At 40.1% G+C, this 16,184-nt stretch overlaps 1 protein-coding gene across 1 annotated transcript in view; it reads right to left on the bottom strand.

Moving 5' to 3' along the window:
* si:ch211-186j3.6 (neural-cadherin) overlaps positions 1–16,184 on the bottom strand; it is a 357,101-nt gene that overhangs the window by 215,725 nt on the left and 125,192 nt on the right. The window contains 2 exon segments of the mRNA XM_063881691.1: positions 3,350–3,599; positions 14,391–14,502. Of these exon segments, the coding sequence (XP_063737761.1) occupies positions 3,350–3,599; positions 14,391–14,502 (362 nt within the window).

Here is a 16,184-nt window from a genome sequence, read left to right as displayed (position 1 = left end):
TAATTTTTCCCACTGGCAGGTCACTGATGGCTCCTTTCATTGTTTTCATTATTCAAACACAACCCATGCAGCACATTATCACATTTTCTTAACTGGAAGACCACCCAAGAGGACATTTCATTTAGTTTACCCCACTGTGAGAGCACCAAAGACTGCAATTATTGACAATTGATAAAAATGACAATTATTAGGTAGATTTATCACATTTTCAGTCATAATTTATTCTTCATTATTAAAGGCCAACCAATAGGGAATCCCAATTCTCCTCACTGGAGATGGCAATTATTTACATTTTCTCCACTGGTGGGCCAAGGCTATTTCCTCCCAATATCCGCACTGGCAGTCCAGTTGTCTTCTAGAATGTTTTCAATTACAAAAACACCCCAACTGGCACATAATCAGACAAATATAAACTGGAAGACCACCAGTTTTTTTTTAATTTATTTAAGGGCAACCAATAGGGTACGTCATCACTTTAAGGAAACATAAGGCACTATAGGGCACTCCTAAGGGTACTCTGTCTCCAACAGAGTGTATCTTACTGGGATTTACATCATGTTTTCTTTATTGCCATGGAATCCTAGATGGCACTTCTTCACCTTTTCTCCTCTTGAAGGCCATCCAATAGGGCATGTCATCCCATTTTCCCCACTGGCACGGCACCCTGGATGGCACTCATCATTTTTTCTTCATTTAGGGGCAACCCATACTCTAACTAATAACATTTCTTCCACTTAAAAGCCAACTATAGGGCACTTGGGGCCCATCTTTCCATTTGCAAAGTCACTATCTAAAGAGTATTTTATAATTTCTTCATTTAAGTGCTTCCTACAAGGCACTCCAACATGTTTTCTTCTCTGGCAGAGCACCATATAGGCTACTTCTTCATGACTTTTTTTCTTATGGAAAGAACCCCTGCTTCCAGGGTGGTTTCTGTGGCAACAAGGAGGGGATGGTAGGTAGAATAAAGGGTGCTAATAGCAATGACAAAACATAGATGAAAGGGGGCTATTCTGTCACTCACCAGGAGGGGAGAGCCATGCAGTGAAGAGGTACATCTACAGTAAGTGTAAATAACTAGTGGTTGTATGAAACAAAACATATAATATATATATACATTTTCCAATAATAAACACCAACTTACTTCAATAAAACACCATTTAGTTTGACTGTTAGACTCAACCTACACTTTGAAATGGTGAGCATGCACACTCTCACAAATTGACACACATGGATACTCATTATTTCATGCTTACTACTCTACAAATCGATACAAATAGGCCAGATTTTCTGCTTCGATAATGATATATTTAATGACCTCTCTGTCTCTTTTCCGCTCTGTCCATCACATGCATTGACTCAACACACACGTGCACAGTCCCTCCCACACACACTCCGGCTATCACAGCAGGAAGAAATATTTATAAACACGATCAACCCAAACTGCCCCTGCTGCATCGGATTCTTCCTGCCCTTGTGTGTGTGCATATAAATGCATTTACACATGTATTCATGAATGTGTGATGTGTGTGTTGGAGCATTCAATTGTGTGTGTCCTAATGACAGATCATTGTCCAGTACTGTTTTGGGTGAAGCTGCAGTAGAGGGTTGAGTGCTACGGAAGAAAAACTGACTGATTATCCTGTTGCTGACATTAAATCAATACAACACAACACACACCCACACACACACACTTACACACTAAATCCTTTCCCACTGCAAACGACATAAACGCATGCATATCAGATGCATGACGCATGAATGCACTTTATAACTACATCACGCTGTCCATACCAAGAACCCACTTTGCTGGGACCTCCTCAATTACTTCTCACACACACAAAGACACACACACGCATGCACGCACGCATGCACACACACACACACACACACACACACACACACACACACACACACACACACACACACACACACACACACACACACACACACACACACACACACAGGAACACACACACACACAGGAACACACTCACCAGAGCATGGGCTAGGGTCCTCCTGAGGGTACCGGTAGGAACGGCTGATTGACCCTGCCTTACCAATCTGCCCAGCTCTCTGCCAGAAAATCAACCAATTAAAAGATGCAGGCGCCACAGCAGCACTGTAGGGGGGAGCGGGGGCAACTGGAATCGTGAGTAGTGGCAGCTGCAGCGTTGAATCGGGAAGCAGCTGTGAGGAGCTGACCTGATAAAGCTCTGTCTCTCTCTACAATTATTCACTTTACTTTCTACCTAACCTATTAACTGTTATCAAGACACAATTTCTGAGAAACAGGCCTTCAAAGTGTGATGACAATATTTTAGCCATAGTTATTTTAAGAGGGGCTAAAGGCTTTATTTTCTTGGGGCACAGTAGCCATTGTCCCCCCCTTAGGACCACCACTGGATTAGCTTGATTCTGAAATCTTTTTTGGATTTATAAAAGACTTCTCTCTAAAACATTGACGGCTCCATTGTCAACCCACTAACTTATGTCTGTAGCCTTGGTATCATCCTTGACCCCACTATCACTTTCCTCCCTCATGTCAACCGAGTAAGAAAAACAGCCTTCTTTCACCTCAAAAACATCGCCCGTATCAGACCCTCCCTCTCATCCACCGTCGCTGAAACCTTCATCCATGCCCTCATAACATCACAACTGGATTACTGCAACAGCATTCTCTATGTTTCTCCTGCATACATCCTCAATAAACAACATTATGTCCAAAGCTCTGCTGCCTGCATGCTCACCTCGTCCCGACTCTCCAACCACATCAGCCCTATCCTCCACAACCTCCACTTGCTGCCCATCAAACACCGGATTGACTACAATATATTACTTCTCACCTACAAAGCCATCAACAACCTGGCCGCCCCCATGTGAACTCATCCAACCACACACCCCTACCCATCGCCTCAAGTCTGCTGATGCTAATCTACTACAGCCCATCAGGACAAAGCTCCGGACCTGGGGTGACAGGGCCTTCACTGCAACCTCCCCCTCCCTCTGGTACTCCCTCCCCAGTCACATCCGAAAGGGCAACACTCAACAAATCTCTCAAAACTCACTTATTCACTCTAGCTTTCAATCTCTAATCATCAACCCCCGCCCCCACTGTAAAAATGCTTTCCAGAACAGAGAATCCAGGGCAATGGTCCGAGGTTCTTCTGAGGAACACGGTGCTGTCTTTTTATCAGCCTCTCCTGTCCAACCCTCACTAGCACAGCGGATTCTTACACAGACTAGGAGGAGGTTACAACTAATCCATCAAAACGTCTTTCCAGAATGAATGAAGGAATCAGATGGATCAGAAGACAATCAGATATGTAGAAGCCCAACTTTCACTTACACGTGTTGGGAGAACTCAGGCGCCTCATCGTTAACGTTAGCCATTCGAATCCGTACGGTAGTTGTACCGGTGCGAGGGACCTCCCCCTTGTCGATTGCCATCACTACGAACTCGTACAGGTGGTTGGGCCTCTCAAAGTCCAAAGGCCCCGCAGGGAAAATGGTCCCATGGGGGGAAATGGTGAAGTCTGGACTCAGGGTATAGTAGGTCAACTCTGCGTTCTCTTCGGAGTCACAGTCATTGGCTGACACTAAAGAGGAAGACATAGAAAAAAACAAACTTCAGTTAGAGGGACCAAACTAAGATAAAACCAAGGGACCATAGATCCAGACTTTCTATTCTCTAATGAGTAAAGAGCTGGATTTATGTGATGCGCTTTCTAATGCCACCACCATAAGCAAACTTAAAGCAGTCACGACAACTATGAAAGCAGGGTTGGTATTTTTTAAATAGGCTTCGGGAGAAATTGGCCATTTTTTTCCAATCTTGAAATGAAAGAGACTAAAAAATGGTGTAGTAAAAATACTACTACAGCCCCACTTGTCAGACTTTATTACCTTCTGTTCAACGCATTGGCAATCCAATGACATTTCAGAATTTCAGTTTCAGATAAACTGAAACATTTTAAAAGTTCAACTTTTACAGCCTGAGGATATAATGGAAATGATCCAACTAAAAATAACTCTGCAGAATAGAGAAAGGGTATTTTATTATCTGCGCTGAAAAAGTTTCTAAAATGTATATGTTAGCTTATGTTTCAACAACCCTTTAAATACTTTATTTCCAAAGGAATCAGATTATACTTGATAATCAAGACTTTAATTCATACAGAAAGAGTGCAAAGATAACATCCAATACATTCACACACAAGCAACAGTTACCACGTAGAAAGTTATTCCCTGCAATTCCCTAAATGTGTCTTATTTAATACATGAAGGCAAGGGCTGATATTAACACAATGCTTCATCACATTTTTTAAAGCATCTGCCCCCTCCTTTGGAAAGGATATGTGGTAAGTGGTATTGCAAGCTCTGCAATTGGCAACCAATTATGCACACTGATTCAAGCCATTGTGAGACGAAAAAGACAGTAGCTGAGCCATAAGCTGAATCTGAAGTACAATCTGTATCTGTTTTTTACTTGATTTTTGAAGCAAAGGACATCCACATTAGAACAGTGCTCATGTTGATGTTCCCTTCTTATGCTGTGTGAGAGTTAGATTGTAGAGAAAGTGATGCTCCCACTGACTCCATATCTCAAGAGGAGGAAGTGTTATTTGGGCAGCATGCGAAGAAAGGACTGTCACACTGCAACGTTTCCACATTACACATTGGGAATCCATGGAGCTAGGCCCCGCTCGACCGCACATTGATTGCTTTGCTAAAACTGTAAAGATCAACAAGGGATATGAATAAGCATATTTTTTGCTAACAAGTCATTTCACCATTAAACTCTCAATTCTTCAATTCACCTTACATTGCATTTGGCACACAAACACACACATACATCATTGCTTGTTCCATTTAATAAACTGTACTTCTTCATTGCCATAAAGCCTTTGGGGAACTAACTCACTTTGAATGAATTAATGTAGCACAACATCTACAAAACCAAATCATATTAGCTTATTAAAACAGCGTGTGCAAACTGAGGTTTTATCCACATGATTGGTTTTCCTTCACTATTTCAGTATGCGGCCAATTTTATTTGAAATATAAAAGATTAATTGATTTTATGAATTGTTGTGGTATTAAATGAAATGCTTGTTGGGGGTGGCCTCCAGTCTTTCATCATTCTGAACAACCATCAAATTAAACCAAAATCAATTACACGTCAAAAAAAAAGAAAAGATCCTCCTCCATGAGCTGCAAGATGAAAGCGACTTCAACTGCATATTTGAATTGCAACAAAGAAGAGCATCCTGTTGTAAATAATTAACACAAATGAAATTCAGGTTGAGAATAGATGAGTCAGAACATGAATGCTTTCACACCTAACATGTATCCTGTTGTGGATCTGGTAAATCAGGTTCCTTCTGTTAAACTAACCATTCCAATATATAGACCAAGCCCAGTTTTAACCGAACAAATCACTCTATTACTCCTTCTATTTGATTGAAAACATTCACTGGAATGACTGCCTATTTGAATGGAGATCACCTCAGTTTTTAAGGATATTTATCCAAGAGCTTATGATGCAGAGCGTCTCAAAACTGTCCCAAGAAGAAGTTTAACTCCCACTTTGTTAAACTACTTGCAAGTGTCATCAGACCTCTGCAGCTTACCCAGTATGCATCAGTAAGTCTGTTCTACAACTTCCCTAAGCTCTTCAACACTAGATTGCTCCCACGTTTCTTTTGCTGGCTGCCCGAATCCGCTTCAAGACACTGCTAATGGCTTACCATGCTGTTAAGGTATTTGGTCCTTCGTCATCCAAGAAATGGTTAAACCATATACAGTACGCCAGCATGTGAACTTCCCTCTGCATCAGCCAATCAGCTCAGTACTCCCTCTCTGGGAGTTGGACCCTGGTACCCCTTAACAAAAACATGGCTGCTTGCTATCCTGGATCCAAACTGGTGGAATTAGCTCCTTGTTGTGTTTGACCATTAAACGTGACATAATAACAAAGGTAGTGTTTACAAGGTTTAGGCTTTAAGTCCATTTGAAGCAGACGCACCAGCACTTAAAATGCATTGGCTTACTTGAAGCGTAACTTCATTTGTCTTGCTGTTCTGAGTTTGTATTTGTATTGTTTATTGCACTTTATGTAAGTTGCTTTGGATTAAAGCTTCAGCTAGATTACATATAATGTAAAAGTTAGTTTCCTGTGATTGGTTGATTTGTATTCAGCCATACTAAACACAAAAACAGTAGAAATAATAACAGCCAATACAGTTGTCCTTGTCTCGGACTACATTGTATGCATCACAAGAAACAAAAAAAGGATGACTCATCAGTAATGCAACTCTGATTTACTTTCCATCTGTTGGCATGTTTTTGGTAAAAACCCATAATGGCCTGGTTGGCAAGTTTTAGCATGGTGTACAGTACAATACAATTCAGTACAACAACAATTTATTTTTGATGAAATGACTATAACAACCCCCTTCACTCTACTAGGGGTCTCTGTGCGTTTTCGACTTGCTGGCTCTTAGTTTGTGTTTCAGGTGAACCGTGTCATCAGCATGATGAGCCACACCTGAGAGGCTTGGATGGAAAAGCCCGAGACCATCCCACACTATCCCACACAATCTTTTGGACATAGCTTCTGTGTGTTTTTCACACACCCATACACATGAACATTACTGATTACTGTTGTTAAATTGTGTTATATTGTAAATAAATGCTTTTTGGTTACATGTAAACTCATTTCGTCTCCCATCTTGTTGCAAGCATGAGTCGGACTGTAACTTATTGGGGGCTTGAACAGGATTTTAAAAGTGATTTAAAACCACAAAACTATGCCTATGCATTCTGGACAAGAATATAGTCTATAATATTGCACAATCGCAATAATTAACCTTTAAAAACACTGCATGAAAACGTGTAAATATGCAAGCAGCACAAAGAGGGGAAGATGGGACGACAGGGTAAATATTAAAGCTTATTGTACGTGACTACATTTCTAACATTATTCTAACGTTATTCAAACAAAGCATCTACAGCTTCTTGTTGATAAGCTTGAATTATCCCAAATGACAGACAGTAAAAAACAACGTAACGCATTGTGAACACTGTAAGCAGGATGGATGCCTAACCATTAAATTGCAATGAGCGTTCATCTACAGCTGCAAAGAAGCTCCTATGTATGCATTATGTCGAACAATTGCAATGCACCAAACTGCTTTAAATCGTGTGTGTAAATCGGGATGTTTGTCCCAAATTGGCCATACTTAATGTCAGAAATTGTGGTGTTGATTATGTCTGTTATCTAGATTTATGTTCGGATTTGCAAGCTGGATTAAGTGAATTTATGTGTTTCCCTGCACTACAGTTCCATTTACAAGGATTGGCATTTCTCTGATTGCAACTGAAATGCAGCCGTTTTGCTGTCGTGTAGTGATGAATAACCTCTCATCCAATGACGATGGGAAGGAAATGGACTGCAGTACAAGTGTCCAATACCATGCGGAGGCCAAACACAAGTCACATATGAGTCAATATTTAATTTACTAATTACAGATTTGTACTCTTCAGAACGCCGTTGGAGCATGTATTCATCAGCAAGTCCCTCTGTAATCTTGAATCAGCATTGTGGTGCTGGCATCACTACATTTCTGGCTGCATCTCCCATGTCTGTCTGGAATATAACGATTTTGTACTGAAGATGGAAACTGCAGGAGCCTCAGATCTCAATAGAAAGCAAGATGATTGGCGTGCTTGGTGCTCTGCAGTTTAGCTTTTTTTCTAACCCAGGCTAAGTACACATTTGTCCATTTTCATGGAACTGATTATGAGATTACTAGCAAGTGATTTAGCAAAACGATGCTGGATGCCCATTTCTCCCAGCTCATTTAATTTAATACTGTGACTTTTAGCCCGTTTAATCACGTAAGAGGGGAAAAAAACATGTCTTTATTTCAGGAGGCTGGGCTGTTCAGCATCAGATCAGATCGGGTAGAATTGATTGTATTTATTCTAACAAGCATTTAAGCATTTTTGTTGTTTAATTTAATGAGATAAATATGAGTGTGTTTTGCAAAGGAACCCCCTCTTGCTAGCAATTTCCCACCTCACCAAATGTAAAAGCTAATTGCCTATGTTCAAATTTGAAAATGTGAAACTCTGGAAAGGTTTTTCGATACATATAGAGTTTCAGATAGTACAATAAACAGCCAATGCAATATTATTTATATTATTACTATCATTATTTATTCAACCAAATATACACAAAAGTGTGGACAACTCTAATGCACTACAGCTGTATGGGTGCACACACACACACTAACACACACAGCAGGGTGGATCTTCTCGCCTCCCTTGGTGCACCTGTTGATGGAAGCCTGCTGAGTGCCTACTGTGCCTCCTACAGCATACACCTCGCTCCCTCACACACTCATTCACATTCCACCTCACTCATTAGCATTTACAAGCTATTTTTGTTAGTTGTGCTTTTCAGTAATGTCAATGTAGCAAACACTTGCAATGTCATAGTGTTGGCTAATAGTGGTGCAATGAACTGTCCTTATTTATAATTATAGAAATTTAAAAATAGCATGTGGACTTGTGTTTTCCTTACCCACGTCATTAGCAGGACTCAGTGGGTAGCTAGGCAAGCTGTTTGGTCCAACATATCTCAACTTTGACGTATGGATTAACGACATATTTGTTATGGAGGACTCAATTTAGGTTTGACTAGATTTAATCAAGTCAAGCCTAAATGTGTCCAATACTTTGGTTTCTAATCTAAATCATGCCAAACTAAAGACATTGCAATCAGCCTCAACAACACTACATGCTTAGTGTTATATGTGGTAGCAAATGTTACATGCTAAACATGCTAAACTACATGATGATGAGAATGGCATACATAATTCCTGTTTAACCTAAGCTAGTTGACCTTCTTAGTGTGAGAATACATGTACGGTTAGGGTTAGGGTGTTAGGGCCAGAGTGTAAGTCCTTGTTCAGATTGCCAATCCAAATCAGTTTTTGAAATAATAGACTTCCATTCCTCACTGTTCTGCACTGGAGAGCTGTGTCACCAGCAGCTACGTAATTACTAAAGCCTATGTAGTTACCACAGCAACCTATGCAGAGAGGCTGGACACACAAATCCAATCTGATCACTTGACATTTCCAAGTGGACAGTCTGTCTGAAAGACTTTTGAAAGGGAATGTATTTGCCTGATTGTAGCCTTACTCCTACAAAGTACTACGATGAAGACAGGGAATCTTTGGAACCTCATATGAAGGATGTTCAAGCATCTGTTCTGCACTAACTTTTTGTGTCACAGTTTTTTATTGCCCATATGTTTACTCCCATGTTTACTTCCTGTACGGACACTGCAGTAGTAAAGCAGCTACCATGTAAACCATGTGCTGTGCACACAGGAACTACAGATACATTTTTTTTCAAGTATCCATCTGTTCCTGTATATCTGCAACTGTCACAGCAAATTCAATTGGGTATTTGGATGTTTAATCAATGTCCCACTGACTTGTGATACATGTAGTTGACCATGGGTTCTCAGCCTTAAATTTAAAGCCACCCAGAATACTAACGCTGCGGGAGTCCAAGCTGGGTGGTTCAAAACACTAAAACAGAGAGGAGACATATTTTTAATTTAGCCAATTTGCTTTTTGTGATGGAGAAAAGATTGTTCGGCCCTCTTTCCAACCCCCAAGTAATTATGAAACAATCAAATTATCTATATTTAGAACAATTGAGTAATACAACTAAACGCCAAAGTAGACTTAACTGGTATTTGACTAAACGGTGAATTTAAATTGGCTGAGTTTCTGCATCAGACATTAAGTACACAGTGTTATTCCGACCAGATACAGGCTGATTGAGCGCCACATGGCAGTAGAAACAAGAAGACACAGACCGACATGGCTGCCCAGAGAGGAGAGGGTATGTGGGAGGCAGAGACAGAGATGCACTTCCTCCTCCTCTGTGAAAAGTTATCTCCACTAAGAGATTTCCACTTAAAATGCCAAGGAAATAACACACGTCCTTATGTTAACCCAAGAATAGAAGCTGGCAGTTCTTTGGGGTGAAGGGACAGCAGATCCTCTGGCAGCTGAACATATATCTGCCTGCCACAATCACCAGAAGATTCACATAATTAGGGAGATCTATAGTATTAAGCAATTTTATAACAGAATACAAGATGGTAACGTAATATCTTATATTGTAGGGCAATCAAAGATTTGACAATACCAGCACACTACAGAACCTGCATGTCTGACACATTGGTAATCAAGCGATTATTTTTAAAGGTGAGTTGCAGTTCATTATTAGGGATTATGTGTATGCTATTATTAATGAATGTGTAAGTGAACCGGTCATAATGCTGAAAAAAAACCTTTTGGGTGATTTAGGACCACTACACGAATCATCTTTTCGACATAATGACCAGCTTGGTGCATATTGTCCCGCTTATAACATGTGCAATTAGAAAATGAATCATTTGCTTGAAACAACATAATGATTTCAACATGATTTCTTTTTAATTTTAATTGGGGGATATTTGCGCTAGGGAAAAATGTAGGAGTGAAATTGCCCATTTTACTGCGTACCAAGGGCTTGAACTGCGGTGACAGCAATGTAACTTAAAATTACATTAGTACAGATGAAGGTTTTCTGTACCTGTCCAAGTCTGTTCACATTATGTTTTCCATTAACCAGTCTTTAAACACTGCCTAAAACATGTACCCTCTAGTGTTTACCTTCTGTCTGTATTCTTCTGCTGCTGCTGCTCCTTCTAGTGTTTACTTCCTTTCTTCTTCTGTTGATCCCTTTAGTGTTTACCTCTTGCATGTCTTCTTCTGCTGTTCCCCTTAGAGTTACCTCCTGTCTGCTTTATTTTGCTGTTCCCTTCATTGTTTACTTCATGTCTATCTAACTCTGTTGATTCCTCTGTCCACCAGCTCTAAGTTTCTTTTAACCTTTAACCTTCTAATCCAGGAACACTTATTTGTTTTTTTGGCACTAGCTGACATTGATTGGACTTCTTTCTGCAGACTGATATAAACTGCACATGGTCGTCAGCAGCGGTCTGATATCCTTAGCAATGGTCTGCTATCGAAAAGGAGCGGATTGCTGAATGTCCAAAATGAACCAATCAGAATCAAGTATTCATCCAAGCTATGTTTTATTTCTAAAAGGGATTTTTTTGTCTCCACAACCGTCTGATGTGACCATTGTAACCTTTTCAGAATTATACAAGAATATTAAGTAGATTGTTTTTAATTAATGTTTCTTTAGTCTTTTATGGCTTCAAAATATGAAAGTTGCTTTATTAGAAAATCTAAATTTCTATAGAACTGGTGAAGTTTCTAGACTACTGCTCCTGTTGTTCTAGTTGCCATGTTGGCTGGATTGCTTTTACTTTTGTGTTTGTACTGAATAGATTTATTGCACAAACCTCTTGATGTATTTTCATCATGCTGTGCTCCATTGCTGTTCTCTGTGTGCTTGCTGTGGGCCTGGTGAGGGCTCTCTGCTAATTGTTTTAGTTGACATTGATTTTTTTTCCCCCGGTACTTTTCATATGCAGCATGTCTTTGTTATGTCTCACTCTCAAGTACAATATTGGCAGAGCACATTCTCATGGGTAACAACAACTGGGTAACAAAGGATAAGAATAATCCCAAAACAAGAACAATATTGGCAATTTCAACAAATCACTCTTGTGAGCTGATCTGAGATGTGCACATGTGATTGCCCTTAGTAGTTTTAAGTATAATATAAGTATTGCATACTTAAATATTAAAAATATATATACCTCATAAATAACAAGTGTCTTTTGGGAACTGAAGCCATCCTGAGATCACATGACCAGATGTAGTTAGGAAGAAATATCTGTTCAAAGGGGCTTTTTCAAAGCAGACCATTGTTAAGGACACTTTGATTAAGGGACTGTGTGCAGTCATATCAATCCGCAGAAAGATGTCGTGTCAATTTAAGTTAAGTTGTTGCCAGAAAAAAAAAAAAAAATCAAATTCATTTTTCTGTTTCTCATTCTGAAAAAAACACCATTACATACTTTTGTTATGTGTGGAGGTAACAGTACTTTGGATTCATGTTGGCTAAACTATCCTCAGTTAAGACAAGAACAAATCACAAGAAAAGGAAAAAGGTTCTCAGAGAGCTAGAGGACAAAGAAATCAGCAGAAAAAGACAGACAGGAAGTAAACACTCAAGACAACAGCAGAGGAAGACAGACAGGAAGTAATAATTAATGTATGCAACCTATTTGAACAAAAACAGGTAAGCTAGACAAATCTATTTGATCAAAATGCCATTAAAGTTTTCTAAATTCTGAAACATTTTATTGAACATTATCTTTGCTACAGTGTGACTATTTTCACAGTGTAACAATTGTCTACTTGTTAAATTTCTTGTATTATTTGGTGTGTGACAAAGTGTGTTTGTTAGCATGTGGCACATACTGCCCTGTCTAATAGGCTATTTGACTAATGGTGATAATGATAGGGAGGAGGATGATTGCAATGACCTCAACGTACAGCAGCGAGAACACAATTGTGAAAACAACAAAGCTTTATAAATGTGATCCAAGCCCAAAGTTTCCTGCCTGCAGCCTCGGATAAAGAGCACTTCCAGAGTGGTGTCATAACAGCATGCATGAATTATTTACATACTGCATGCCATGTTTATTTGCCTGCTTTTTGTTCTTGTCAATACTCATTTGCAGCTCAGTTTCCAATTTCAGTGCACAGTGAGTAAACCTATTTTGTCTGAGGCACCACTTTGTTTTGAGCTGCAACTAATATGATCTTGAGCCACTTTGGAAGTGGAAATATTATTTTATTCATCAAGCAGTTTTGATCAATACAAACATGTTCGTAGCTATTAAGTGTGTAAAATGTGAAGTCTTTGAGCAAGAGAAGAAGAGAGGTAGAATGAGCTCTTCTAGGGGTCACATCACAACTTTAGACAACATTTCGATTACTTCGTGGCCAAAGCACTTATTGTTACAATTTCCTCACAGAAAATAATTTTGCCTTGTGGAAATTTGGTCAAAGCTACAAAAGCTGCACTGATGAAGGTGATTTGATGGCTGCCCCTGCCGACAAATAGTTACACAGTTTCCGGACCAGTGAAAATGCATGTTAAAAAAGCTCAGCCACTTATTTTATCCTGAAAGCCATTACTACAGGTTAAGCTCAAGAAAACCAAAATGTATTCCTCATTTCATGTGCACTTTCCCAAAAATGTCCAGCAAAACGTGTCACAGTCCACTTGGAACATGCTTTTATAACAAACTTCTGTTTTCATAGGAATTGACTTGGGTTGGGTTAAAATAACTATGACAGTGATACATTTTGTTTGGTAAATTAATCTAAAATAACATTATTTTATGAGTGATTAACACAAGAAAAACAGTGACTCCCCCAGTGTGCCTAATGGCATTTGCAAGATTTAACACAACAAAAGTATAGACTATATGAAATAGGAGCCGAGGAGTATTAACATTAAGTCAATCACTGTTTGTGAACTTTAATCCAACTGTTAATACTGATTAACAGATATGAATCCAGGTTTTATTATTGAACTGCCTTTTTTTGGCCTCGAATGCTTTCAGAAACATATTGTAGTTCACCGTTCAGTGTGACAACCAGCAGCCATGTTGAAAAAGGTCGAACAATAATGAAGCACTGCCCACTGTCCTGAGCCGTGGGGCATTCACTTTTAACAGATCATGTGCCTTGTGTATTTCATATAGAGGAAAAATACAGCGAAAATTATATTTTTAGAAAAGTTACCAAAAGTTATGTGACTAACATTTTGGTTTCCTATGAGATTTGATCGGAAACTAGGTTTGTATATAACACATTGATCCACCCCAGACTTATCTCTACATGACTTTATTCCTCATTAACTTCCTGGTTTAAAATGAAGTGGCTTACACAGAACAGCCTATTTAGTTTTAAATCTAGCAATTAAACATGGGGTGAAAAATGCAGTGTTTTTGACCTCAAATTTTCTCTAAATATGAACGTTTAAGAAAAAAAAAAGCTTCATCAGCGACTATATCCGGCTATTTCTTTATCCATGATTGAAAAAAAACAAACAATTAAAACATTTTAAATAGCGGTGTTGATTAGTAAAATAACAAAAAAGCATTATTGTTGTTCATTCATTCATTGTTTATGATTGGATGAGAAAACAAAAGCTAAAGGAAACAACGTCTCCAATCCCCACAGAAGTGTGAATAATAGAAAAACAATGAGCGATAGATTATTTTGGTGCAAGTTAATTACATTTTATGTTATCTGAGGACTTAATTTAAGAAATGCACTTGTTGATGTTTTGCAGGACAAACTAATGGAATATTCCAGATGTCTCACCTTGTAGCAGAGACGTTGCCGTTGTCACAGTCTCCGGTACGCCATCCTTGCTGTAGATGGACTGGAGGAATTCTGGAACGCAGTCGTTTTCATCAACTATGACAACTCGTACCTGAGAGAGGAAGGAGAAGGGGACAGGAAAATGTTTAAAGGAGGAGGAGGTTGGCATGAGTAAAGTTTTCACTTGAATGTGCCATTCAAACATGCAAATGTCACATGTAGTCATCAAACTAGAGTGGAGGTTAGGTTTTTGGTATTGTTTTTGTCAACAGGATGGTAGAAAAACGCGCAATTCGCTCTGGATCGGACAATCAGATTTTTAGTACCCCCCTGAAAGTAGGACCAAGGTACTCCTCCACAAAAACATATCCTGGCTACAAACGAGCTCCCCATTGATATCAAGACAGTAGAAAGTCTTCCCATCTTTTGTCGCAGAATGCAAACCCACAACAAAAAAAAAAGATGTACTTGAAAGACGCACCAGAACTTCGGAAGGTTTTGGTTATTTGAAGCAAAAGTTCTGGGTTCGTATATTCATGGTTAAAAGTATTTATCATAGGTTGCTCTGGATAAAAGCTTCAACTATACAAATTTTACAAAAAAACTGTTGGCCCAATGTCAGTGAAAATTGGTGGAAAGTTGAAGATGTCATGATCCATGTTTGGTGTCTGTCATGTCTTTGTGTTGTGTTTTATTTTGAAATGTTTTCCCCAATTCTGTCATGTTAAGCTTCACTTCCTGTCTGCGTTTCCCTCCTGTGCCTGATTGTGTCATTGTGTTCACCTGTTGCCCCTGTGTTTCTCCTCCCCCTTCCAGCTGTCTCTTGTCTTGTGATTACCCATGTGTATTTAGTCCCTGTTTCCCTTTTGTCTGTTGTTCAGTCGTCGTCATTTCTTCCCTGATCTTGTAAATGTTACCTGCCTGTTCCTGTCGCCCTTCATGTCTGAAGCTAAGTGTTTTTCATGTCCTGTGTTCCCCTTGCTTTGTGTTTTCATCAACAGCTTTTGAATAAAGCTCGCTTTTTGTTTTCGACCCTTACCTGCTTCCCCTTGATTTACTGCACTTGGGTCCAGTTTCCCCAACCCTGACAGAACGACCGAGCCTAATATGGATCCAGCAGTACATTTTGAGGATTCTATTGTGGAGTATTCATACCACATTTTATGTATTTATGGAGAGTGGAGGAGAGCAGGTTCTAAAGAGGCTCAGGATGCAGCTCTTCTTCGTGCACGCTGGGAATTGGCAGATAAGCCATGGTTGGAGAACTCACTGCCAGACTATTTGAGGACATTTGTCAATTCCCCAGAAAGCCTGCACCCTTTCCTTAAACCTCGTGTCACAGCAGCCACCAGTCCATTCTTGGCATCCCGCCTGGCCTTTGGAGGTCCGAGGGGCCTACAGCAGTCTGCTAAGGGGTGCAGGGTCCGGCGACCAGCCCGTGATCCTGCTTCCAAGCCTCCTGCTGCCAAACCTCATGCAGCCAAGCCTCCTACAGCCAAGCATCCTGCAGCCAAGCCTTCTGCAGCCACGCTTCCGGCTCAAGTTTTGGCCCTTGCAGCCGCCTACCCGGCTGCAGTTCCGGCCCTAGCAGCCATGTTACCAGTCCAAGCCCTGGCTGCCATGCTCCCAGCTGCAGTCCGGTCGACTCCAGCCCCGACTGCTTTCCTGTCGGGCGGCCCGGCCGACTCAAGCCCTGTAGTCCCTGTTTCCCTTTTGTCTGTTTGGTCGTCGTCATTTCTTCCCTGATCTGGTCCATGTTACCTGCCTGTTCCTGTCGCCTTTCATGTCTGAAGC

This window comes from Eleginops maclovinus, chromosome 4 (assembly GCF_036324505.1).
Source record: "Eleginops maclovinus isolate JMC-PN-2008 ecotype Puerto Natales chromosome 4, JC_Emac_rtc_rv5, whole genome shotgun sequence".
Taxonomy (NCBI): domain Eukaryota; kingdom Metazoa; phylum Chordata; class Actinopteri; order Perciformes; family Eleginopidae; genus Eleginops; species Eleginops maclovinus.
This window is presented reverse-complemented; position numbering and strand designations above follow the sequence as displayed.